Raw genomic sequence first — 27,745 nt, 5'->3', positions numbered from 1 at the left:
ACATAATTGTTGGACCAAGTGAAATCACCCCCTCCCAAAAGGCAAGTCCAATAATTCTAGATAAAAGATAAAGTTAGAAAAGTCTTCCATAGCATGGATTAAACGATGCTCTCCCAACCTTTTTTTGGGAACTGAGTCACATTGAAATCCCCTCCAATACACTAAGGTACCGCCCACCAACTATACAATCTAGCAAGCTCATCCCCTACTGCAACTTTCCGAATTTGTAATATCCGAGTCCTACTACATAAGTCCTTAAGTCATTTTATTAATTTTTGAAGTTAAATATTTTGAGATAAAGATTTTTATTACTTTTAATTATTTTATTTTAAGATGAGTATACTTTATTTTTAAAATGTAATTTATTAAAATAAATCAAGGGTATTATTTTTTTTAGACTTTGAAATATTTTCCCCCAAGCCCTTTAATTTTATTCATTTAAGAAATAGCTCAATTATTCTCTACCATTGGATTGGTAGGTGAAAAGTATCCTTGAGGTGGATAAATCTCCACCCTCCATCACCCTAGCTTACGGGATAAGTTTTAACTAAAGCAATTAAACCATTTATCCATTTTCACCCGTAAGCTTCTAAGGCAAGCCATTAAACTCTTTGCACCCGTAAGCTTCCTAAGGAAGCTATTGAATTCACTTTCATCCTTACACCCATCGGTCAAAACAACACAAAAGGGGAAAAGTTAAAATCAATTCCCTTTAGTTACTCTTAACCCATCAGTCTACACCCAAGAAAAGAAAAAGAAAATTTCACTTCCTTTCCAAGCATGTTAAAGCCGATCCTCTCTTCTTCTCCTCTCTTTTCATCTTCAAGAAACTAAGTTTCTCTCATCTCCTTCAACCTTGTGACTCCATAGCAAGGGAAAAAGAAAAAAAAATATTTTTGTCTCATCCTCTCCAAGCCATACGAGTATACTTCCTCATGTCTACCATTTTTGGTTTTGCCTCAAAACTTGGAACTAAAGATTGATTTCATCTTCCAAATAATGAAATATTGAAGGTAATAGACTTTTGGTTTATTCCCTAGTGTGATTTACATGTGGGTTTCGAGTTTCACCATTTTTCTTACCTATCATGTTCCGGTTTTGAGGTTTAAAATAGTGATATCGTGTTGTCCTTCATCCACGTGGCTATACCTCTATTTGGTCTTCCACTTGTGTTTTGAAAGGGGCTAACAGCTAAAGGTAAATATCCTAATTTGACTCATTTGATTTAGTGTGATTTTGGAAGTTTACTAAGTTGTTTTAGCTTGTGTTTTGGTGTAGTTACATTCCTATATTGCAAACAAATATGTAAGCCCTATTTTTGGCCCAAACCGAATGGTATTATAGTTGTTTTGCTATGTATTTTCCTATATTTCGAAAATGCTATATTGTTATTAAACTTGGATTAATCATAGGTGATAATTATAGTGATTTTAAATTATATATGTTGGTATCATGTGCCTTGTGTTGAGGTTTGGTTGGTAAACTATTTTTAGGATGCTAGAGGTTTAGTTTAAAGGTTTTGCTTGGGTTCTATAATTTTATATCTTGCTTTTAAGAGGTATTAAGTGAGTAAATCATAAGCTTAAGTGTTTAAAGGTTTTAAAGTTTCTTAATGGGTAACCTTACTATACTTTATGCTACTCTAATTTTAATGGGATATGTTATCTAAACTATTTAAAATATTGCTTGTGTGATTAGATTATAGCATAGTTGGTTTAGGTACAAGAGATTAATTGTGCATGATGTATTATGATATGCAAAGGTGTCCAAGTACCCCTAAGCCCATGTCATACGATGTCTTGATGCAAAAATAGCCCATTTATATTGTCCCTCATTTGGTTAAATTCTACCTAATCCAAGAGTCCAAAATATTGATAAGCTAAACTTTTTATAATGAAGGACTATAAGTTGATTTAAAGGGCATGTTTCCTAAGTTGGTTTAGCATATTTGAGACGCCTAAATCTATTTTACAGCCCATTGTTGAGAATTTCCAGATTTATCTCCTAATGTCCATAACTCAAAGTGAACTTGAACCAAAGAGACCTTACTTGAAACTTATGAATTCTTAACTACTTTTCATATAAACTTTTAAAATAGCCTTTCCTTGGACAGTTAGTATGTCTTAATATTTAAGTCAATTCTCTTCTAAGTCGAGGTGAGGAGTAGTTATTTAGGTTGATGTTAAGCATAAAAGGGACCTTAGATTATAATATCATGGCCTTCTCCTCTAAAGGGAGGGCTAAAGAATATTGTATGAGTATTAACACTCTTATGCCATTTATTGGATTAGGACCTATATTGATGATGAAAGTATCGAGGAGCATAGAGGTAAGTAGCTTTGATCATGCTTCTTACACCAAGTTCTCTTTATGAAAGAATGTCTCTCTCTCTCTTTTTAAATGTTCATCTAAAGAAAGAGTAAATGTATATAGTATATACAAGTACTTTCTTGATAGCCCTTGTTAAGCAGCACCGTATTGATTATAATTGTGTATATGTGTATAAGGTAATGCATGCACGTAGGTTATAAGTCATGAGATTTCCTTACATGCTCTCTCAATAAACTTATTGGTTATCCCTATATGTAGTATAACATGAAAATGTATTTTGTTCATAAAAATGCATGTGCATTGGAGTAAGAAAGATGATGAAAATGTTTTGATTGCAAAGGAAAGGAAATGAATATCTCATGCCTTATGCTTCAAGTGATGCTTTAAATAAGTTTTAAAATGTCCCTATGAACTCATGCTTTAAATGACGCGAATAAAGTGTTTTAAAATGCCCCTATGAACTCATGTTTTAAATGATGTGAATAAAATATTTTAAAATGTCTCTATGAACTGATATTAAAATATCTCCATGAACTGATATTTTATAGATGCCATGAAAAGTGATGTTTAAGCTCATGCTTTTAAATGATGTTCTTCCATGAATGAATTGTTAAATGAAAAGGATTGAAAAGGAAATGACTGAAAGGACTGACATGAATGAAAGAAAGAAAAGACTGAATGAATGAAGGTTTTAATTGTATGAAAATATGTAACGGCCATATAAATAAAAAGGGTACGAAAGGAATAAGTAGTTGGCAATGCCGGGTAATTAGTACTAGTAGTGCACTCAGTGCTGCCTCCTGACTGAAAGGGATTCCCAACCTGTGGCCACGGGCGGAATCCAGGTCCAAAGGAAGACCGCTAACCCTAACACACGGGGCGTAATAGTGTGTACCGGCCAAAGAAAGTGAAACATTAAAGTATAGTTATTTCTTAAAGTGTTATACATGAAAGCATAGTTATTGCTTATTTTTTAAATGTTTATGCATGAAAGTATCGCTTATTCTTTAAATTGTTATGCATAAAAGCATTGTCATGATTAGCAAACATTTATGTATGCATGTTTTCAAAAGAAAAGAATAGATACCTAGTATGTTTACTACATGGTGTACTACTTATTGAGTATTCGACTCACTTTTGTTTTAAATGTTTTAAACGTCCAGGTAATGATGAAAAGGCTGGGGAGCAAGGCATTATTGCGGAGAGAGAGGCAGAAGCCTAGGATCTTCCCTAACTAAAACAGTTATGTTTATGGATGATGGGTCATGTTTATGTATAGACGTTTTATGTTGGGATGGACTCTGAGAGTTTCTTATGGATGAGTGTTCGAATAGAACGTCTATCAAGTGTTCCCTTTATTAAATTAAGAATTTAGGGTACACGTGTGTCATGTCCATGCCGATCGCATGTTACTAGAAAAGAAAAGAACAAAAAAAAAAAGAAAATGGAAAGTAAAGGACGAGTATGTACGTCGTGATCCCACCCTTCCCAGGAGGGGTTGTGACAAATCTTGGTATCAGAGCAAAAAGGTTATATGGTCTTGTAGGCTTTAGGGATGAACAAAGCTGAAGTCCTCTCTCTAAAGTATGCCAAGCTCCGCAGCAAGTTTCAAAGGTATTTTCTTATTTAGTATTATGAATTATGTTAGAATGAATGCAAGTCATGCCTACTTGTTTCATATGAGTCCATTGCTATTGTTACTGTTATACGTGTTTTAGTATGGCATCGATAGACAATACTAAGAAAGACAGATGTTGGGGGGGTGACCCCGTTCCCATAGTGTAGAGAATCAGCAGGAGGTTCCCAGAGATACGAGGGACCTCACCCATGCAGTTGCATGCTTGATAGAGACCATCATTGATGGACAAACTAAGACGCAAAGGCAAACATAACATTCAACAACCTTTGAACTATTCGGTAGACTGCACCCTCCAGTGTTTGATGGCAACTGTAGCGAAGCAGATGCTGGCAACTGGATCGAGCGCCTAGAGAGGATCTTCGGCATAGTCTTATGTCCAAAACGAGAGAAAATGGAATTCGTTGCTTACAACTTATTTGACGTGGCAAACGGGTGTTGGAAGTCTACCCATGGGCTTATTCCTCAAGAGTTAAGCGAGGCAACTCCAATTTCTTAGGCTATATTTAAAGAAGCTTTCACTAACTGGTTCTTTCCCTATTTCCCCATCGTGCATTAGTATTAGGTGATTCTGTGCCACGTTCCTTCATATCCTGTAAGTTTGCTTGTTTAAGTGAGAGGACTCCTAAGTCCTTAGAGTGTGTGATGTCTGTTTCTACTCCACTAGGAGACTCCGTAAATTGTAGTTCCGTATTGAAGGGATGTGTGATAGAGATACAAGGTCGGCATCTCCTTGCCGATTTAATTATATTCGACATGAAGGAGTTCGATTCCATTTTGGGCATGGACTGGTTGTCTAAGCACCATGCCTGCAAGGAGTGCTTCGAGAAGAGAGTGGTCTTTAGACCACCGGGAGAGATAGAGTTTCGCTTCTATGCAGTGGGTAACCGCCCTAAGCCCAAGATGGTTTCCGCGCTAAAGGCAATTGAAATGCTGAAGAAGGGTTGCGTGGGATTCTTTGCTAATTTGGTTACGTCTCAACCAAATGAGCCTCAGCTTCTGGACATCGAGGTAGCAAGAGAGTTTCGCAATGTCTTTCCAGATGAGCTACCTAGCTTACCTCCGGATAGAGAGATTGAGTTCTCAATAGATCATCTACTGGGAACGACGCCGATCTCCAAAACATCCTATCAGATGGCACCTGTAAAGCTCAAGGAGCTTAAGGATCAACTGCAGGAATTACTGGAGAAGGACTTTATTCATCCTAGCGTGTCACCATGGGGAGCACCAGTCCTCTTTGTGAAGAAGAAAGATGGATCGTTGCGCCTTTTATCGATTATAGAGAACTAAACAAGATGACCATTAAGAATCGGTATTCGTTACCTCGAATCGATGATCAATTCGATCAACTTCAAGGAGCACAGGTATTCTCGAAGATCAATCTCCATTCGGATATTACCAGTTGAAGATTAAGGCAGAAGATGCTCCTAAGACTGCCTTCAGGACAAGGTATGGACATTACGAATTTCTAGTAGTGTCCTTCGGACTGACTAATGCTCCAGCGGCTTTTATGGATTTAATGAACCTTATATTCCAAGAGTACGTTGACTAGTTTGTTATCGTATTTATTGACGATATCCTAGTTTATTCTAAGAGCCCGAAAGAGCGTGCAAAGCACCTGGAAGTGGTCTTACAAATTTTAAGGGAGAAGAAACTATATGCCAAACTAACTAAGTGTGAGTTTTGGCTACAAAAGATTTCTTTCCTTGACCACATAGTGTCGAAGATGGGATTTCTGTGGATCCATCGAGGGTCAAGGCAATTTTAGAATGTCCTAGACCTAAGACGATCCAAGAGATCAGGAGCTTTTTGGGTCTTGTGGGGTATTACCGGAGATTTGTCGAAAGGTTTTCCCGCATTATAGTCCCCATGACAAAGCTCACCAGGCAAGGGGAGAAATTTATATGGATTGAGGAGTGTAAGAAAAGCTTACAGGAGTTGAAAGAGAAGCTTATGATGACGCCTATTCTGACTATACCTTCGAGTACAGGTGGTTTCATGATATATAGTGACGCGTCACACCAAGGGTTGAGATGTGTCCTAATGCACCGCAGGAGAGTTGTAGCGTATGCCTCACGCCAACTCAAGGATTATGAGCACAACTACTCGACCCACAACCTAGAGCTAGCGGCAGTTGCCTTCGCCTTAAAGATTTGGCGACATTACTTGTACGGGGAGCTCTGTGAGATCTATATGGATCACAAGAGCCGTAAATATTTCTTCACCCATAGAAATTAAATGTGAGACAGCGCAGGTAGTTGGAGCTGATAAAGGATTTTGACTATACCATCAACTACCATCCTAGCAAGGCTAATGTTGTGGCAAATGTCCTCAGCAGAAAGTTTCTTCTGGTACCCTTGTGAGCATGTTTTGGAGGAGTGTGCAAAAGAATATGGGGATAGAGTATTTCTAAGGGTAGCTCCCATGAAAGGGGTGATGAGGTTCAGAAAGAAAGTCAAGCTGACTCCCAGATTTATTGGCCAGTTTGAGATCCAGGAAAAAGTAGGACAAGTGACTTACAGACTTGCACTCCCTCCACAATTCTCAGCCATGCACAATGTATTTTACATCTCAGTGCTTCAAAAGTATGTGCATGATCCCTCCCATGTGATCGAGTACGCGCCCTTTCAGGTACATGAGGATTTCTCCTATGAAGAAGCACTAGTTCAGATCCTAGGTCGGAAAGTACAAGTGCTCCGCAGTAAAACGATCCCGATGGTCAAATGTTGTGGAGTCACCGCACCGAACAAGAGGTGACATGGGAGCATGAGGACGGTATGAGGGAAAAGTATTCCACCCTTTCGCTTTGTGGTACGTTCAATCTCGAGGACGAGATTGTTTTTAAGAGGGGTAGAGCTGTAATACCCAAGTCCTACTACGTAGGTCCTTACGTCATTTTATTAATTCTTTAAGTTAAATATTTTGAGATAAAGATTTTTATTACTTTTAATTATTTTATTTTAAGATGAGTATACTTTATTTTTAAAATATGATTTCTTAAAATAAATTAAGGGTTTATTGTTTTTAGACTTTGAAATATTTTCCCTCAAGCCCTTTAATTTTATTCATTTAAGAAATGGCTCAATTATTCTCTACCATTGGATTGGTAGGTGAAAAGTATCCTTGAGGTGGATAGATTCCCACCCTCCATCTCCCTAGCTTATGGGATAAGTTTTGACTAAAACAATTAAACCCTTTATCCCTTTTCACCCGTAGACTTCTAAGGCAAGTCATTAAGCTCTTTTCACCCGTAGGCTTCTAAGGCAAGTCATTAAACTCTTTGCATCCGTAAGCTTCCTAAAGGAAGCTATTAAATTCACTTTCTTCCTTGCACCCATCGGTCAAAGCAACACAAAAGGGAAAAAGTTAAAATCAATTCCCTTTAGTTCCTTTTAACCCATCGGTCTACACCCAAGAAAAGAAAAAGAAAATTTCACTTCCTTTCCAAGCATGCTAAAGCCAATCCTCTCTTTTCATCTTCAAGAAACCAAGTTCCTCTCATCTCCTTCAAGCTTGTGACTCCATGACAAGGGAAAAAGAAAAAAAAAAAAATTCTCTCATCCTCTCCAAGCCATACGAGTATACTCCCTCATTTCTACCATTTTCGGTTTTGCCTCAAAACTTGGAACTAAAGATTGAGTTCATCTTCCAAATGGTGAAATATTGAAGGTAATAGACTTTTTGTTTATTCCTTAGTGTGATTTACATGTGGGTTTCGAGTTTTATCATTTTTCTTACCTATGATGTTTTGGTTTTGGGGTTTAAAACAGTGATATCGTGTTGATCTTCTTCCACACGGCTATACCTCTATTTGGTCTTTCACTTGTGTTTTGAAAGGGGCTAAGAACTCAAGGTAAAAATCCTAATTTGACTCATTTGATTTTAGTGTGATTTTGGAAGCTTACTAAGTTGTTTTAGCTTGTGTTTTGGTGTAGCTAAATTCCTATATTGCAAATAAATATGTATGCCATGTTTTTGGCCTAAACCGAATGGTATTATAGTTGTTTTGCTATGTATTTTCCTATATTTCGACAATGCTATGTTGTTATTAAACTTAGTTTAATCATAGGTGATGATTATAGTGATTTTAAATTATATATGTTGGTATCATATGCCTTGTGTTGAGGTTTGGTTGATAATCTATTTTTAGGATACTAGAGGTTTGGTTTAAAGGTTTTGCTTGGGTTCTATAATTTTATATCTTGCTTTTGAGAGGTATAAAGGAAGTAAATCATAAGCTTAAGTGTTTAAAGGTTTTAAAATTTCTTAATGGGTAACCTTGCTATACTTTATGCTACTCTAATTTTAATGGGTTATGTTATCTAAACTATTTAAAATATTGCTTGTGTGATTAGATTATAGTATAGTTGGTTTAGGTACAAGAGATTAATTGTGCATGATGTATTATGATATGCAAAGCTATCCAAATACCCCTAAGCCCATGTCATGCCACGTCTTGATGCAAAAATAGCCCTCTTATGTTGTCCCTCGTTTGGTTAAATTCTACCTAACCCAAGAGTCCAAAATATTGATAAGCTAACCTTTTTATAATGAGGGACTGCAAGTTGATTGGGCATGTTTCCCAAGTTGGTTTAGCCTACTTGAGATACCTAAATCTATTTTAAAGCCCATTGTTGAGAATTTCCATATTTATCTCCTAATGTCCATAACCCAAAGTGAACTTGAACCAAAGAGACCTTACTTAAATAATATTGTATGAGTATTAACACTCTTATGCCATTTATTGGATTAGGACCTATATTGATGATGGAAGTATCGATGAGCATAGAGGTAAGTAGCTATGACCATACTTCTTACACCAAGTTCTCTTTATGAAAGAATGTCTCTCTCTCTTTTTTCAAATGTTCTTCTAAAGAAAGAGTAAATGTATATAATATGTACAAACTCTTTCTTGATAGCCCTTGTTAAGCACCTTATCGATTATAATTGTGTATGTATATAAGACAATGCATGCACGTAGGTTGAGTCATGAGATTTCCATACATGCTCTCTCAATAAACTTATTGGTTATCCCTATATGCAGTATAGCATGGAAATGTATTTTGTTCATAAAAATGTATGTGCATTGGAGTAAGAAAGATGATGAAAATGTTTTGATTGCAAGTGAAAATAAATGAATGTCTCATGCATTATGCTTCAAGTAATGCTTTAAATGAGTTTTAAAATATCCCTATGAACTCATGCTTTAAATGACGCGAAGAAAGTGTTTTAAAATACTCCTATGAACTCATGCTTTAAATGATTTGAAGAAAATGTTTTAAAATGTCCCTATGAACTGATGTTAAAATGTCCCCATGAACTGATGTTTTATGGATGCCATAAAAAGTGATGTGTAAGCTCATGCTTTTAAATGATGTTCTTCCATGAATGAATTGTTAAATGAAAAGGATTGAAATGAAAATGACTGAAAGGACTGACATGAATGAAAGAAAGAAATGATTGAATGAATGAAGGTTTTAGTGTTTGAAAATATATAACGGCCATATGAATGAAAAGGATACCAAACGAATGGGCAAATTACAATGCCGGGTAAGTAGTAGTAGTAGTGCACCCAGTGCTGCCCCCTGACTGAAAGGGATTCTCAACATGTGGCCACGGGCGGAATCCAGATCCAAAGAAAGATCGCTAACCCTAACATACGGAGCATAATAATGTGTAATGGCCAATAAAAGTATAGTTATTTCTTAAAGTGTTATACATGAAAGCATAGTTATTGCTTATTTCTTAAATGTTTATACATGAAAGTATGACTTATTCTTTAAACTATTATGCATGAAAGCATTGTCACGATTAGCAAACGTTTATGTATGCATGTTTTCAAAATAAAAGAATAGATGTCTAGTATGTTCACTGCATGGTATACTACTTACTGAGTATTCGACTCACCTTTGTTTTAAATGTTTAAAACGTTCAGGTAATGATGAAAAGGATGGGAAGCAAGGCATTACTCTGGAGAGAGAGGCAGATGCTTAGGATCTTTCCTAACTAGAACAGTTATGTTTATGTTGGGATAGACTCTGAGAGTCTCTTATGGATAAGTGTTTGAATAGAATATCTATTAGGTGTTCTCTTTATTAAATTAAAAATTTAGAGTATACGTGTGTCATATCCATGCCGATTGCATGTTACTAGAAAAGAAAAGAACGAAAAAAAATAGAAAGTAAAGGACAGGTATGTACGTCGCGACCCCACCCTTCTGGGGCGGGGTTCTGATAGAATTAGACCCATAAACACCCATGAAGGCCCATACAAACTTATCATCCACATTCTTAAAGAGACAAGCCACCTAAGATTCCCCAATACACTCCTCAAGGAGTTCCACAATCCTTTTATCCCATATTACAACGGTACAATTAGAAGCCCCACTCAATGCAAGGAAAGCCCAATCCACATAAGAACATCTTCATAAACTTTTGATGATTCTTTTATTAACCAATTGTAATATTGTTTCATGTAAGCAAATAATGTCAACCTTCTATTAGCAAAATAATTTTTTAACACGGAGGCACTTATTACTATTATTAACCAAGCCCTCTGTGTTACATGACAGAATCTTGGGCTTCATAAAATAAGATTAGAAGCCCTCCCTTATTCCTTTCATGACTTGTACTCCTCTCCTTAGTGTCGTAGTTTATTGTACAGGTAGTCTCTTCAACTCTTTCTTTTTGTACTGCCAATTTCGTAGATGAATGATGGCCCGCTTCAATGGCAATAAGTAAGGCTTTGAACTGATATTCAAAACCCTCACACGAAGTTCCCAAGCACTCCTAGGTTTCTCAGACCTTTTGAGGACCCAATTCAAAGAGTTCACAGCCAAGTTTACCCTTGGAATCAAGGTACATAACGGCACCGGGTCGTCACCCATATTTTCCCTTTTGCTCTGATTAAAGATCAGATTCTCCATATCCCTTAAAACCAGCTGCATCTCAGCTCCATTCTGGTCTTCCCCCAGAATCGACTTATCTTCCAGCATCAGATTAAAAAGAGAGGCCTCATCCTCACGCACTCCACCACCACAACCAGAAACACATACTGAACCTACTAATAAATTTTTGAAATTAGGAGTAGGGGAGAAGGTAGTAACGTCACATTCTAACCCAGTTGATACCTTCAAACTTGAACATGTCGGCAAAACCACCGGCGAAAAAATGGGAGAACCCATCGGTGTAACTTTCAGTACCAGAATATCTAAATCGAGAGCAGGAAAGGCTAGCGAGTCAGTCTGTGACAACCTTGTTGCCGGAGGTGCTGTCACTAGAGTAGAGACAACCGGCAGAGATAACAATGATGACTCAGGAGGAATCTTCGTCGTAATAATTGGCAATAGGATACAATTCTCGAGACAGAAACAACCGACAAAGATTTCTATGATGACACCAATCCTGGAGAAGCCACTGTTGGTGGATTGTCACGGTAGGTTGAGGTAGAACCTGAGAGAGGCCCAGAGACTTTTTTAGCCCTCCACATTGATACAGGCTAAGGAAACTTCTGAGAAGCTGGCCCAACTTTTTGTTTCTCTTTATCAAAGGCGTTGCGTTTGGGTCCCAAGTTACAGCCCATGGTATTCATAACAATCCCATTCATCTTAACACCAACCCCCTTATTAGAACCAAAACCGCGTTGGATTACCGGCCTCTAATAATAATCCATCACATCAGCGATTCCACATATTTCACATGAGGATCATCCTAGTCGAAACCCCTCACAAATTTCAAATTCGTTGCCCAGTTCCGTCAGCCACTAGTTTCGACGCCAACAGTTATGTCGACCACCATCTCAAATTATACATATCCCACCACACCATACAAATGCGTTTACAATTACGTAAAAAGCAGCCTTTTGATTTTGAATCTGTAGATTTTCAATTGACTTTTTCTCTCCTAGTTTTGTCTGCCTATTCTGATATCTTCTACTGATTTTCACCTATTATTGATCATATTTGTATCAATTTTCATACACAATTTGTTTTGTATTGACTCTTAGTCAGCCTTAAAAAATTGAATTGTCAGTTTTGAGGTTGGGGTTGTAGTTTAAAAGTAAATATAAGAAAGAAAAAAGAAAATTGACGCTCGAATTTGGGTATTGTGGTTTGTATTCTGGATTTGTTGGTCACGGTTTGTATTTCTTGTATTTTTGAGTTTTATTTTTGATTGAGAAGAGTTGTGGTTGTAAATCACATGACGGTAGTTTTTCATCAAGAACTTGTGATTTGGGGTCTAGAAGAGATAGGTTTGGCGCTAGGATTAAAGACCGAAGATTGTATGAGTTTTCTAAGGGTAATGAGCTCATGGCTCACAAAGATGGGATGTGAATCAATGTTTTGAATACCGTACCGGACGCCGTACCGGTCAAGGTACTAGAAAGAAATATTTCGGTATCGATACCGTTTCGGGATAGTCGATATATGAATAAATTATATTCTAAAATAATAGTCTATATATGAATAAATTATATATAAATACATATATATAAATTATAAATAGCCTAATCTGAATTGAGGGTCAAAAAATAAGCTTGTAGTTTGAAAAAATAAAAAAAAAATGAAGGCCGAAATATAGGCCGGTATAGGTCGAAATTAAGGCCGGTACTGGTCAGTATTTGGGCCGATACGAAACGTATATGGTACATGTACCGGCCCAACGGCTGGTACGGAAAATATCGGCCGTACCAGCCGGTATGGTACGAAATTGAAAACAGTGGTGTGAATGCCTCCATTCGTTGGTTCACAAAGATGAGGGGTTTGCAAAGGAAGAAGATGACTCAGGCGACGCAAACTGAAAGGGGCTACAACGCTATCTCCTACAATACAGATTACATTAGTGTCCCAATGAACTGCCTACGTGGCCCTTATTTATTAGTGAGCTGTTTTTTAGTAGAGAACAAACGGACCGGTTTAAAAATTATCTCTATTAGAACGTATTAAGCCCAAGGCCCCAAAATCATTACACACCAAGCCGTCCATCCCAGATATGCAGCCCACAATCTCTCCCAAGCCCATCACCTTGTCAAGCCTCATCAGAAGACTCTGATCTTCTCTTTGATCTCGATCAATTCATGTTTCACTTCAACTAGGGACCCTTCCACTACCCATCCATCTTGAAGAGCCTCCCTCAGAAATGCCATCGCCACCCATAGATTGATTGGGAAAGCCAATGCATTCCATAGTCCAGAGAGCCCCCGATTGAACTATCGAAAGTTGATCAACCAATGACGGTTTTGATAACAGCACTGCCTTGTAAGAATATTCATCTCCTGGCATCGCCAACTTAGGTGGAACTTGACCCCGCGGCAAGCTTGGACGTTAACTCCAGAATTATAACATCCTCTGTTATCGGTGAACGAAACAAAGGAGTTAACAAAGCCAAAAACTTCAGTGAAACACCTCCATCCCTTCCCGGACTTACCCTAAGGGACGACGATGAAGCCCTTCCTACCGCCATGGTCACACTCAGCAATCACCAAATAACGCCCATAACCATTAACACGGTGCTGTGTTAATCCTGGTTTGAGAAGTGAAATAAGATGAGAATTTCATGAAAAGTAATAAGATAGTTTATAAATAGTATTGAGATAGTTTGAGTTAAATATTTTATGAATTTTGGAAAATAAGAAAGAAAAAGTTAAATAAAAAATATTATAAAGTTAAAATATTGTAAGAATGTTTTATAATATTATTTTGATTTAAAGATTTGAAAAAGTTATAATTATTTTTTATTTTTTATTTGAAATTTTAAAAAATTGTAATGATTAATTTGAAAAAGTTATAATGATTAGTTTAAAATTTTATATTTGAATTATGTTTACAAATAAGATGAGATGTAATGAAATGAAATGAAATCACGTGAGAATATTATGTCTCGTCTTAAACCCCAAACCGTTGACGTCTTTTAGAACTCTCTAGATTCTGATTCAGCACAAGCGACCAACATTTTCTCCAGCCATCTCGCAGTCGTCTTACCAATGAAAATACATTTATCAACTTTCCTATTACTTCTTTCTATGATATGCAATAATCATTACTTTACCACTGAAAAAGTGAATAGCTTCAAATCCACCAAAGAACTTTTTTTTCTGACGCCATAACAAAACGTGAGTGACAAAACCCGAAAGAATATAAATGAAGGCAACAAGAAGGGAGAAAAGAAACGAAGATAGAAACAGACAGAAATTAAGAAATTTTCTCGCAAGAAGCGCTAGAAACGGGAAAGAGACGGGAGGTCATGAGAGAGACAGAGAGAGATAGAGAGAGAGTACACCATGACTTTTTGCAGCAATTCCTTGGATGAAATGATCACATTTCATAGAGCTATTTTGTCCTTCATATGAACATCCAATCAGTAACTTTGAAAATGATTCTAAGAAAATGAAGGGGAGAAGAAGTATGTGTAGTCCCAGTCACAATTATCAATTTTATTTAAGCCTTTCACTTGATTTCAATTTATATTAACTTGCTTAGTAAGATCAACTCTTAACATTTTATAAATGCACCTCAAGGTTACAACAACAGGATGGTAGTCCCACAAATTAAGTTCCGACTGTATAACAATGTTACTCAAATGAAAACATGAGGATTGGATTTTTTTTTTTTTTTTTCAGAAATATCCTCCAAATAAGCTGGCTAAGGACCATGACCTGTATCCAACGCCATCTGTAGATATGAGTATGTGAATATTCAGACAAATTGACACTGAGATGACACAATCAGCTTATCCATTAGCCTTTCCGATATTAAGTTGCACTGGGAAGCTTGCTCTTACGCCACTTCCAATAGTTGGCTCTGATCGGGTCTATATGTTCCAAGATAGAACAAACTTTTTTTCCCAAGTCAGAATCTGGTTGATCTGGGCCTGATGGCTTCAGAGCATCCACAGCATCATTGAACTCTTGACTTGGCAGGAGACCATGGCAGAGAAGATCCAAAAGTGTGCTCAGAGCAAACATACAGTTGTTTGTGGCATTCAAAACCTTCAAACACACTGACGAAACTTGAGGATCGTTCACCCAAGATTGGGTGTCACCTTTGTAAAGCCCTCGAAGGTATCTCCATGGGCTCTCATTCTCAGGGTAGGTTAGTATGGCTTCAACAGTGTAACTCACTTCAGACTCTCTCATAGCCTCTAGGCCTCCCAGGAGGGGAGACTTTGTTATGACAAAGAATCTCTGTTGCAAACAAAACATATGATGGTTGATTTACTGAGAATAAAGGAGAGAAATAACCCTGCTCGCCAAACTTATAATATATATTTCTTTTTGAAAAAAAGAAAAAGAAAAAGAAACAGAGGCAAATTGTTCACGTCAAGAAAACAAGAAACCCGTAGACACCAATGCAAAGCTCTATCAAATCCTAAATTTTGTAAGAATTTCAGGAGTGAAGGACCAATCTGGGCAAAAGATCATGATGAAGCCGTAATAAGAAGTAGGTATGACATTGAAACAGAATTAAAATCAGTAATTAACGAAATTCCTATAGAGTGTAGTTTATAACTTTGTTGTTTATTGACCATTTTAGCACATGCAGAAGTCAAAACTTGCATGTTAAAAAAGAAAAAAGAAGGCAAACTAGCCATGATAAGTTGCACCATGGAATCATGGTAAATTATTCTAATCTGTCAACTGTCTAATTACAGTTCCACACTCATAAAAACTATTATCTTCTACTAAACTTTCACCTGTGGGCATGAATAGGACCTTCATTTTTGTTATATTGGATGGACTGAGTAAGATGTTTTACATGTCACCATACCTGATTCCAAGCAGAGTTGTTAAAAACGTCTTCTTCAAGGAGCTGCTGACAGTAGCCAAGTTCATCTTCCCATCCTCCTAGAGCCAGCAGAACCCACTGCATTAAAGAGAAAAGAAGAAAGAAAAGGGAATAAAAAAGTTAAATCAAATCCAATTTTTGTACCAATCAGTACCAAATATAACTTAAAATATACTAAAGCTTGGTGCAATTGGTGCTCAAAGTACTTGTACAATTAGGGAGAGGGAGAAGGGGGGAGAGAGAGAGAGAGAGAGAGTGCACGTGTGGGCACATGGTAAAGATTTCATATATTAAAGTTTTGGGTCAATTATTTAGCATAAAGAAGATAACAGGAACAACAAACCTGTCTATGGGACCAGGCATGATAATGTTTAGCATCAATGGAAAATATCTTCTTGGTGAACGCAAGTTCCTTCCTTGCAGAATCAGTTCCCAATTTCTCAGCAACCCACCGCCTATGATGCCTGCAAATATCTGTCATTAAGATCAATGCAGCGGTACCTGGGTAAGGGTAAAATAAGCTACAGAAACTCCAAAAGAACTCAATGACAAATTGGTAGTCAGAGGGATAGATTAAAATGACGACTTGACAAGAGCTGACATGACTCAAAAGAAATACAACACCAGCTTCACGTTTTTCATACATCTTCGTAGAATGTCTCTTGTATTTTACATACATCACAAAGAAAAGAAAAGAAAAGAATTTATTTTATGGCTCACCATATCTGATAGTTCTTAGAATTACTCCTAGCAATATTCTCAATGAAGTCCAGTTCATCATTCAGGTCAGCATCGAGAGCATCGAGTATTGAACGCCTGAAATGCCATACCTATGAAAATAAAAGTTTTCTTAGTCCCAACTCCTTAAAAAAAATGAACTAGCAAATTCCCTTCCATGGCTAAATGGCCATTTGGGAACATCATCTAAGAGCTCAGATATCACCTCCTCCACAAACATCTTAATATTTGGGATGTCAAGTGTTCTCATTCAGAAACAAATACAATTTCTAGTTTCCCATGCAGAGTCTATACGGTTTGTATAACATGTAAGGTTCTAAAACCTGCTATATTTTTAAAATAAATAATTTAAAGTAAGAACAAATAAAATGGCATGACAACAGAACATACAGGTGAATGTCAAGAACTTGATCAAATATATTACCTATATATTTCTGAGGCATTTTCTTTTCTCTCATCGAGCCACCTCAGCATTTTCCCATAAACCTTAGTTTTTTTACTATTTTACTGGTTTGCTATTTTTATTATTCTTTTAATTACAACACCAACATTTCCACTTCACCCAGTATGACCATTCATTTACCCATCTCTTACACTCTACCTACAATTTAGATTTCTATTTCCCAAAACAACCTATTCGATTTCCACTTCAATCGTAGGTACCACAAAAGAATCAGGGCTTTTTATTTTCTTTTTCTATTCCTATAATGAATTCAGGAACTTTTTCCCACACATAACACGAGCGTGCAGCTAGTGATTATAAAAACCAGGTTTAGGCAAATATTTTACTAATTCATGTCAAACATCCAGCATCAAAGAATAACAACACGAGGGCTTAGATAAGCTACACTTCCATGCACTCTACAATGAATATTTTGTCAGCTTTAAACCAAGTACCTGTTGTAAAATGAAGCTATAAGTTAAAAGTCTTTTAAAGATCGAAAGAGCTATTGTGGAAGTTTTTGAGTTGATCTTCTTTTAACCTTGTTAGATCCCCACCAACCCAAATCCTATAGTCATTTCCCCATGAGAGCTCTATTGAAACCACATTAACTTCAGACCCCCAATCCTCAGAGAGAAAAATGGAGAGTACACCTTAGACCACTTTAGCAAATGAAATCTAAACTCTGCCCTCACACCATCCCCCAAAAAATCCGTTGTAATTTCTCCAAATGATTTGCTATACCTGCAGGAAGCAAGAAGAGTGAAAAATAAAAATATGCAAGTTCTGCTTTTACCCTTTGATAAATACTGCCACTTCATCCAGTCAATGACTTTCAATCCTCTCAAGAATCTCATCCCAAATAAACTTTGCTTTTAAAAAAGGAGCTCTCAAAGGGAGACCTAAGTAAGTCATGGCCGATGAAGCAACTCTTCATCCAAGACCAGTCACCATACTTTCTACATTCTCAATATTACCAACAAGGAGCAGTTCAGATTTAACCATATTAATCTTTAGGCCAAATACTGTTTCAAAGTATAGCAACAAACATTGCAGGTACTGAAGATGATCGAGGATTGCCTTGCAAAAAATGAATGTATCATCTATGGATAAAATGTGAGGAATCAATAAACAATCTGAATTTCTAGACTCTATAGAAAACCCTGATGAAAAGGCACCATTTACTGTAGTAAAGAAGACGAGGGAACCCCCAGATGAAGGCCACAAGAGCAATTAAAAACTCCCGTTGGTGTGTGATTCTCCAAAACAAAAAATGTACTGCAGAGATATGGTGGGCTATCCAACTACACCATTTCTCCTCAAAACCACACCTCCTCAACATATACAATAAGAAAGTCCAATTTACAAGGCCGTAGGCCTTTATATATCCAACTTGCAAATACTAACAAAAAAATCCAACTTTTAATCTATGGATCGCACAAAATTTAATGCTGTCGGGGTACTCAGATAATTCTAGGGACCAGATCCTTCCACCACAACCTAACCCTCCGTCCGATTTTTATAAGGGAGCGGGGGGTGCATTCGAGCTGAAGCTCATAGGCCATAACAAATAGAAGAATGTGAAATTTCACCCAGTAAAGATTAAACAGATAAAAAAAAAAAATGTAGCAATAAGATAGTCATTCCAATTGCCGATCAAATTTCCCATCAAAATGGGAAAAATGACTACAGTCAGTAATATGTTATAGAGGAGTGGGGCATTCGGCTTTCTTTCCTAAGCCGAAGCCAATTTCATGCATCAAAACCCGACCCGAAAACGATTAGGAACACCTAATTATCCAAAATTAAAACACGGAGAATAAAAGCAAGAGAGAGAGAGAGAGAGAGAGAGAGGGGAATTTACAGTGTAATTGCCGGCGTTCAAGTTGATGACTTCGGCAGTGAGGCGCAGAGCACGGGCTGAACGCTCGTCGGCGAGGTATACGGCCCGGAAGTAGTCCATGGTCTCGACGAATTCTTCTTTGTAGGCGATGGGGACGACCGGGCTCGGACCGTCGTCCTGGGGAACCGGAGTGACGTCCGACCACTCGGGCCTTTGGCTCAGTGGGACCCTCGGTGGCTTGACCTCGTCGGACTCCATTCCCACCAACTCCGCTCTCACTCAACTCACAAGCAAGTAGTTTGCCCAACCTTTTTTATTTTCAGGGTTTACATTCTTCTCTCTCACAATGGGAATTTGATACTGTTCGGACTGGTGGCACTGATGCGATGACAACCGGACTTTACAATAAAATAATATTTTTAAAAAAAATTCAAACATATCAAAATTAATGTTACGTTTGGAAGTTAAAGTGTTGAGTTGAATTGAGTTGAGATGATAAAATATTATTAAAATATTATTTTTTAATATTATTATTATTTTAAAATTTAAAAAAATTGAATTGTTTATTATATTTTATATTAAAATTTTAAAAAATTATAGTAATGAATTAAGATAAGTTGAGATAAATTTATATATCAAGCTAAATCAAAAGTTAAAAGAAAACTCTTAAAAATCAATCTTTTATTATTAAGTTGTATAAAAATTATATATAAGTTGTCGGCTTATATTTTGGTAATTTTTAACATGAAACTGGTAGGTCAAGGTTGGCTGAGATATATGCTTCGTTTAGGACGTCTGGACACAAAGATGAAACATAAAATTCTTAAAATTTTTTATAATTTTATTTTTAAATATCACTTAAATATAAAATAATTTTTAATTTTAATTTTCAACATTTTAATCTAATCATTACTTAATAATTATCTAAATAAAAAAACTAATACAACCTTTTACAAACTTAAAAATAAAATACAAAACTTAATACGACTTTTAAAAATTTTAAAATAAAAATTATATTAAAATAATTTTGTAGCTTTATAAATAATATATTTATTTAATTTTTTTTTCAAAACTTAATAAAATATTTTTATTCAAATTATTTTATTATTAATCATATAATTATGAGATATTTCAAATATCAAAGGAGCGCTAAGTATTGATAATAGCAACATTGGTAGAATGACAATATTTGCCAATATGGGTAAAATGATTATATTTAATATTTTTAAAATTTAGGTATAAGCTCAACAACTACGTTCATGTATTTCAATTAAAGCTAGTATATATTACGTTAAGTACAAACGCATCCATTCCATTCGGAATGTACTTATATAGAATTCAAAGATATATTACATCAAAATTAAATAGCGAACATAATGTGCATGGTACATTATTAAAGGTGTATTTTGTAACCACCTGGTCAGAAAGGGAGAAATAATCACTCTCGGCTCACGGTGATGGTTCAGGTATCGATCGGTATCGTTTTAGAGTCCACGACTATGGTTCGGAGCAGTGATCTGGTGTTCATACGTACGTCCATTTTAGTAAGTATGAAATATATACAGGAAATATAAATGGAGAATGAGACACAAAGGGTCTACATTTACAGGTCATTTGGAGAGTAAATCCATTACAAATGAGAGTATTTTACAATCTATCATGGTTTCTCGTAGCTCATTGTACAAATAGATTTGGTGACCCCTGTTGTTTGGAGAAAATAAATAAGACTAAAGTTTCTATTTGGAGGTTGATGAAGCTCTTACATCCAATCACCCAGAAATCCAAAAGTCCACTGATATTTGATCTCAAATCCCTTCTATTATGCTCCTGTCAGTGGTTGGTGAGAAAGTCGACTTTATGGCACTTCATTTTTTCTCCTCATCACTTCCTTTCTCCTTCTGTCATCTTTTCATTTCTTTAGTTTTTTCCCCTCATTTCCTTTACTCTCTCTTCCTCTAGCATCCTGATGCATCTTGTGATGGACTGAGCCTGGTGCATTTGAGCCTAGGATATTTTATATCTTCTAATAATCACACAATTCTTAAGGTCATCTTGCTCAACAAAAGGGTCTTGAGAATCTTCAAATCGAATGGTGTGGCGGAAGAACAACAAAAAAATGTGTCTTCTACTAAAGAATTAAAAAAAAAAAATGAGCAACCAAACCACCGTAATTTTTATTCCAAGAGAAAAAATCATCCTGGCATTACAATACTAGACGTTATTAAAATGTAGATTAGAAAACTAAGGAAACTTTCTCAAATGAAAACTTGTTGACAAAATAAAGAAAACTAAGGAAACTTTCTAAAATAGAAACTTGTTGACAAAATAAAATCTGCAGGATGATACATCAGCTAGTATTGGTAAGTTGCAATATTTCTGGAATCACATTGCTAATTTATTTTGTTGCTATGTTGGTCTGCTCATGGTCCACTTTTGGTTTATTGCGTGCTGCATCAAATTCCCCCTCGCTTGAAAACACACATTCTTTATGCATTCTATGATAGGTGCAGTGATGTTGCTAAAATTCCAGATAAAGCGCCGATAGAAAGTCGCTAGTCCATGAAAACTATGGATTTGAGTAATGGTGGAGGGGTGGGGCCAGTCTCAGATGGTTCGGACCTTCTCTTCATCCACATGAATCCCTTCGACACCAATGATGAAACTGAGAAATAATAACTTGCTAGTAAGGAAATTATATTTTTTCAAATTAAGGTACAGTTTATTATCTTTCAAAACCGAAAGGACCTCCCTCAAAGGCTCTATATGTTGTTGCTCATCTTGACTGTATCGTCAAAATAAACAACAACGAACTTGCCAATGAAAGACTTGAGAACTTGGTGCATAACCCTCATGAAGGTGTTGGGCGCATTAGACAAGTCGAATGGCATCAAAAGTCATTCACAAAGTCCCACTTTTGCTTTAAATGTCGTCTTCATCTCATCATCGTCAGGCCAAATCCTGATTTGGTGGTAGCTGCTCCTTCGAAAAAACTCTGGAACCTGCAAGCATATCTAACATGTCATTTAGTCTCGATGTAGGAAACCTATACTTCACCGTGATTTGATTGATGGTGCAACTATCCACACACATCATCCAGCTACCATCTTTCTTTGGAGTGAGCAAAGCTGGTACGGCATAGGGGCTCATACTTTCTCGGATTAGTCCCTTGCGGATGAGGTCATCAACTTGATCTTGTAACATCCTGTGCTCGTTGGGACTCATTCGGTAATGTGGCAGATTGGGGAGGCTTGTGCTCAGCACCAAATCAATGTGGTGTTAAATGTCACGCATGGGTGGCAATCTTGCTGGTAACTCCTATGGAACAAGATCTAAAAATTTAGTAAGTAGTTGTTGTATGGGTAGAGGCACCTCGGGGACTTCTTCCGCTTCTTTTCCCTGCACGACCAGCGTCAATATTTCCCCGCACTCCTTCACATCACTTAGGAACTGGTCTTCAGGCTTGGTGAGGAAGGTAGTTTTTTTCTCAAACATTATAGAGCCATGGTCCCATTCACCTGCAGGCAACAACGGTATCTTACGTTCATGCCACAAAAATGTGTATGTGTTGACGCACCCCTTGTATGTGGCATCAATATCGTACTACCACGGCCTCCCAAGTAGCATGTGACAAGCATCCATTTCCACAACATTACAATCTACTTCATCTTTATAGAATTTACTAATTGAAAACAAAACACAATAGATGGTGGACACCTTTGTTTTGGCTCCCTTCTTGATCCAACTAATTTTATATGGTCGAGGATGCTTCTCTGTTTTCAGTTGCAAAGAAGAAACCAATGCTCTTGATACTATATTCTCGCAGCTCCTGCTATCAATGATCAAGTTGCATACCTTGTTATTTATGGTGCATTGGGTTACAAGATGGCGTGCCTCTGAGTATAATGTAACACCCCACTTAAATAACCATTATATCAACCCTTAAGCATTCAAAATTAGGCTTATAATTTTGGGTTATTACTTACATTAGGGTTGATAGTGAGGTTAGCCTTAATCTTGACGCTTAGTAACATTAAGCTAATGATTAGAAAAGCAAGCTCATTAATGAATTTAGTGAGGCTTTTAGGATCTTAAAGCATCCATGGGCCTAGCCCAATATCCCTTAGGCCATGAATCCACACACTTGGCCCTTTTAAGCCCACAAGGCCCAAAGCCATGTTTGAGTTTATTTCACTATTCAACTTGAAAGCCCAATACACCATACCATTGGTTTCCTTAAGCCCAAATCATATCCTAAGTGCCCAAATCTTATCCTAAGTAGCCAAATGAAGTTTTGAAATTTGGCTAAGACCATTAATCATCATACTTGAGGTTAGTGAACTTTAAGTCATTCGTTGAAACTTAATTGTGCTTAATCTTTTCTTAAGTCTGTTAATTCAAACTTTCTAGAATTAATACTCCTTTAAACCATGATTAGGCCCTGTTACTACTCTAGCTAACCCACCCCACATGTCATTAAGAAAAATGACATATCAAGCCCAAACCTTACATCAATCGGTTTTGTATATTATCCTTTGTAATGCTTAGACTTTTTTACCCTTGGGCCCGATGTAACACCCCGTTTAATTAACTCTTGATTAACCCTTAAGTACTCTAGATTAGGTTTTTAATTATGGGTTAATCACTTTCATTAAGGTTGATAGTGAGATTAGTATTAATGTTGGTATTTAGTATTAATGAGTTAAGGATTAGAGAAGCAAGCCCATTACTAATTTTGGTGAGGCTTTTTAGGACCCAAGTACATTCATAGGCCTACCCAAGAAAATCTTGAACCAAGCCTTTAGAAAATCAAGACAAGTCTTGGCCCAAGTATAGGAAAGCATAAGGCTTTTAGTGTAGATTGGAACCCTTGACCATTTTCAAGCTCATATGGCCCAAAGCCATGTTTGGACTTATTTTATCCTTCAAAGACCAAAGGCCCAATACACCATACCATTGGTTTCCTTAAACCCAAATCACACTCAAACTACCCAAATTAAGTTTTGAAAATTGGCTAAGGCCATTAACCATCATACTTGAGGTTAGTGCACTTTAAGCTATGCTTTGAAACTTAATCATACTTAATCTTTTCTTAAACTTTTTAATTCAATTCTTTTTGAATTAATACTCCCTTAAACCATGATTAGACCATGTTAATACCCTAGCTAAACCATTCCACATGTTATTAAGAAAAATGACGTAACAAGCCCAAACCATGCTTCAATTGGTTTTGTGCATTGCCCTTTGTAATGCTTAGACTGTTTTGCCCTTGGGTCCAACATTTTTGTAGTTTATCCTCAAGGGTAATATGGTCCTTAAACACCTTATGAAACCCTCTAAAACTAAATTTGAGATTTGGACGAAATTGGTTGCATCAACTAACTCAAAGAACCAAACCGGGTACACCTTGGTCTAGTTTGTGTAGGAACCATTTGGATTGAATTTGAACTAGCCTCCTGCCATGGTTTGCACCACCGCCCCATGCCACCTCCTTATCCACCCAATCAACAAGAAGTCTCATGCCCATCATGAAGGATTTTGACTCATTTTTTGTGCCCAAAAAGATTCAAAACCGAACTGATTTTCTACCACTACAAAACCACCTTCATCCACCTATTTTCAAGGGTGGTTTGAGAGATCTTCTGCCATCCAAATGATGCTCCACGACCTGAAGTCATCTACAAGACCCTTGCAGCTACTATGGAGAGGAAATGATGGTGGTTTAGAGCACTATTTCATTATGCACAAGTGACTTAAGTTCATGTAAGCAAATATGAAAATTTTCCAGATTTGAACACCTCCCACTTCACCCAATCACCAAGCACCCAAGCCAACATCCCTCTCCCCTTGGCTACCTATAAATACCTCCATCCCCTTCTCATTTCACCCACAGCTCCAAGCATCATCTTGAGCCTTGAGAGCATTTCCCCCTCTTAGAGATCAAAAGAGTGCAAACCGAGTGAGTTTTGGTGAGTTTTGAGTGTTCTTGTGTAAGGCACTCTAGAGTGCTTGGAAGACCACGAAATTTATAATTTTTCTTCCTTTTGATCTTAGCCAGCATTTCAATTTTTTTTTCCAAGTGTTGGTACGAAATTTGGTTGAGTTTTAATAAGGTTATGATGTTTAATGCAAAACCGGGTCAATTAAATGAAAGTTTGAATGATTGAATGTTTTTAATTAGAAGTTTAGCTATGGCATGTCCTAAGCATGATTTGATATGATCTATCATTATCCTAACATGGTTATTAAATGTTAAATTTGTGATTAGAAGCATGTCATGATAGGTTTTAAATCTATCTTGTTTTGATCATCAAGCATGAATCAGTTTTAAGCATATTGGTGATTTAAGGATTTCTTAACTTTGATTAAATATTGGGATGAACTTGATTACTCAAGGATTAGACTTCATAATGTCCCTAAATATGTTAGTGATCATTAATGATTAAATAAAATCTCATATGCATGCATTTATAGGGATCAATAGTTGAAATACACATAGGCATCAACTAGGATGCATACCACCGCTTGAGACTAATTGGACAAGTTTCACTTTGAATTTTAAAAATCTAAGGGTATGGATGGTTTTATAATGCCAAAAATATGAAGTCCATGAAATTTGGTTAAATTTAGAATTCGTTTGCAATAAGTGAAAATTTAGGGCCTAAATAACAATTTTTGAAAGTCTAGGGGTATTTTTGTAAATACTTAATTTTTTTGAAGTCTTTGATTTTGAACCTATCCATAAGAGTATTAACTCTAACTTAGTATACACACTATTTAAGCAGCTACGACGCTAATTTTGAATTTTCCTGGAAGTTTATAAGTTGGTCTCTAGTTTACATCTCGATAAATTTCTTATGAATTATTGATAAATGCTTCATTTATTCTTTAATTATCATTTTGAGCATAAATTATCATGTTATATGACACATCAAGTGCATACTTACATGACATATGGCATTTTCACCATTTTTCATATTACATTTATAAATGTCATTTTTTTCGCATGAAATTTACTACATATGCGCATGTCATGAAAAATATTTTTTTTAAAGCATAGCATGAAAATTATTTTGTCACGACCCCAAAGGCCAGGATGAGGAATTATCTAGGTGGAACTCCTCTGTCCACTCTGGAGTATTTAATAATGAAGTAGTAACCCTTAGGTTAACAAAGAATAGTCAACAGGCTTCGAATGGGTTCTCTTTAAAGAACATCGGAGCGAAGTCAATATGTTATGACACCTAACACTGGTGGGTGTACACGTTATGATTTTTATAATGTTATGTTATTTACCAATGCATTGAGAACGAGTCTATAGACAACGTAGTTTCAACGTAAGTTATACTACGATCACCGGCAAGTACTCACAATGCATATGGGGAACTGTGACATTACCACACGTTATGTTATTAATTAAGATAATGATGTAAGTCTATGATGATAAATTTTTTATGAAGAAGTTATGTCTTTTAAAAAATGATGACGAAATTACTTAATGAATAAAACCCCGTGTCTTCATTTTTTAAAAGATGTTGAGGAATTTGGATGGGAGACATATTTACTGATTTTTTGCATCTCATGCATTGCATATTTATCATTTTTCATGATTGATTTATCTTTGTGTCAATTAGTTATTTAACTTACTGAGATTTCAAGTAAATCTCACCCTTTTATGAGACCACTATCATTCCGTGGAATGATAGAAGTTGTGACAGGAATCGACCAAGACGAGATTGATAGAGTACTGGATTCGCATGATTGAGGAGGAGTTGGATTTGGAGAGGAAGCTGGACTTAATTTTGATGTTCATAGCCCAAGTCCTTTATGCTTTAGATCGCATTAAGAGAATGATATGACTTTATATATAAGTCTATGCTACTTTAGTATTTCGAACATGATGATTATCTAATGAAGTTGGGATGTTTTAGTTATTCTGACATATTTTTCACTTTAACCTTTTATTTCCGCTGCAATTATTGCATACTGCTAGTTGCATACTAGGATGCATTGCATATTAACTGTAATGAACGGGAGTACGTAACCTTGTGTTGCATGTCCCGACGCTCTAAGTCTCTATTCCATCCCAAGCGAGGATTGGGGGCGTCACACCCAACATTTTTGTAGATTATCCTCAAGGGTACTATGGTCCTTAAACATCTCATGAGACCCTTTCAAACCCAGTTTGAGTTTTGGACGAAAATAGTTACACAAACCAACTCAATGAATCAAATCAGGTGTACCTTGATCTAGTTTGTGTAGGAACTGATTGGGTTGGAATTTAACCAACTATCTGCCATGGTTTGAACCACCACCCATGCCATCTCATTCAAACACCTAATCCCAAGGGGCCCCATGAATATCATGAGAATTTTAATTCAAATTTTCTCACTTAAAACTATCAAAAACCGAAACTTAACAAAAAATATGCCAAGTAGAAGCTATTTGAAGCCGCTGGTTAGCAAGGGAGGATTTCATGACTTTTTGTCAACTAAACCATGCCCCACGACCTAGCCACCACTGTAGGACCATTGTAGCCACAGTATGAAAGAAATCATGGTGGTTTCAAGCTACTATTCCCCTCCTCAAGAGGATACAAACTAATGAAGACAATCTAAAAGTTTCAGCAAACACCTCCATTGCATCATCTTATTTTGGGTTTCACCTTCATGATCACTTGACAGCCAACTCTCCACCTTTTACCACCAAAAAAAGTCTTCAAGAAGTGACCTTGCTCTTGTACAAATCAGCCATGATGATGATTCAAAAGGATAAGTCAAGACAATGAGCAAAACTGTCCAAAGAAATTCACTTTGAACCTGTCAGCCCCATGAATAGTTTTGTTTAATTTTTATTCTATTTATTTTGCACCACGATTTAACCAGCCCCCATAGGAGTAATGTAGCAACTATAGAAGTGAAATCATGATGGTTTAGGGTACTGTTTTGACCTGCACAAGATGACACAAGTGATAGA

At 36.5% G+C, this 27,745-nt stretch overlaps 1 protein-coding gene and 1 long non-coding RNA gene across 2 annotated transcripts; one reads left to right on the top strand and one right to left on the bottom strand.

The window, feature by feature from the left end:
• Positions 1-1,142: 1,142 nt before the first annotated feature.
• Positions 1,143-9,993, top strand: LOC121268247. Its single transcript, XR_005941134.1, has 3 exons — positions 1,143-1,197; positions 2,292-2,329; positions 9,903-9,993. It is a non-coding gene; the product is annotated as an uncharacterized LOC121268247 (long non-coding RNA).
• Positions 9,994-14,444: 4,451 nt separating this feature from the next.
• On the bottom strand, positions 14,445-19,177 carry LOC121235383 (protein farnesyltransferase/geranylgeranyltransferase type-1 subunit alpha). Its single transcript, XM_041131733.1, has 5 exons — positions 18,794-19,177; positions 16,470-16,579; positions 16,093-16,213; positions 15,732-15,827; positions 14,445-15,148 (listed from the first exon to the last, which is right to left on the bottom strand). The coding sequence occupies exons 1-5, from the start codon at positions 19,028-19,030 to the stop codon at positions 14,717-14,719; spliced, it is 996 nt and encodes a 331-aa protein (XP_040987667.1). The 5' UTR covers positions 19,031-19,177; the 3' UTR covers positions 14,445-14,716.
• Between the last annotated feature and the right edge of the window lie 8,568 nt (positions 19,178-27,745).

The sequence above is a fragment of the Juglans microcarpa x Juglans regia genome, chromosome 1D (genome assembly GCF_004785595.1).
Source record: "Juglans microcarpa x Juglans regia isolate MS1-56 chromosome 1D, Jm3101_v1.0, whole genome shotgun sequence".
Lineage (NCBI taxonomy): Eukaryota > Viridiplantae > Streptophyta > Magnoliopsida > Fagales > Juglandaceae > Juglans > Juglans microcarpa x Juglans regia.
Note: the sequence above shows the minus strand (reverse complement) of the source record. Positions and strands in the feature narration are given on the sequence as shown.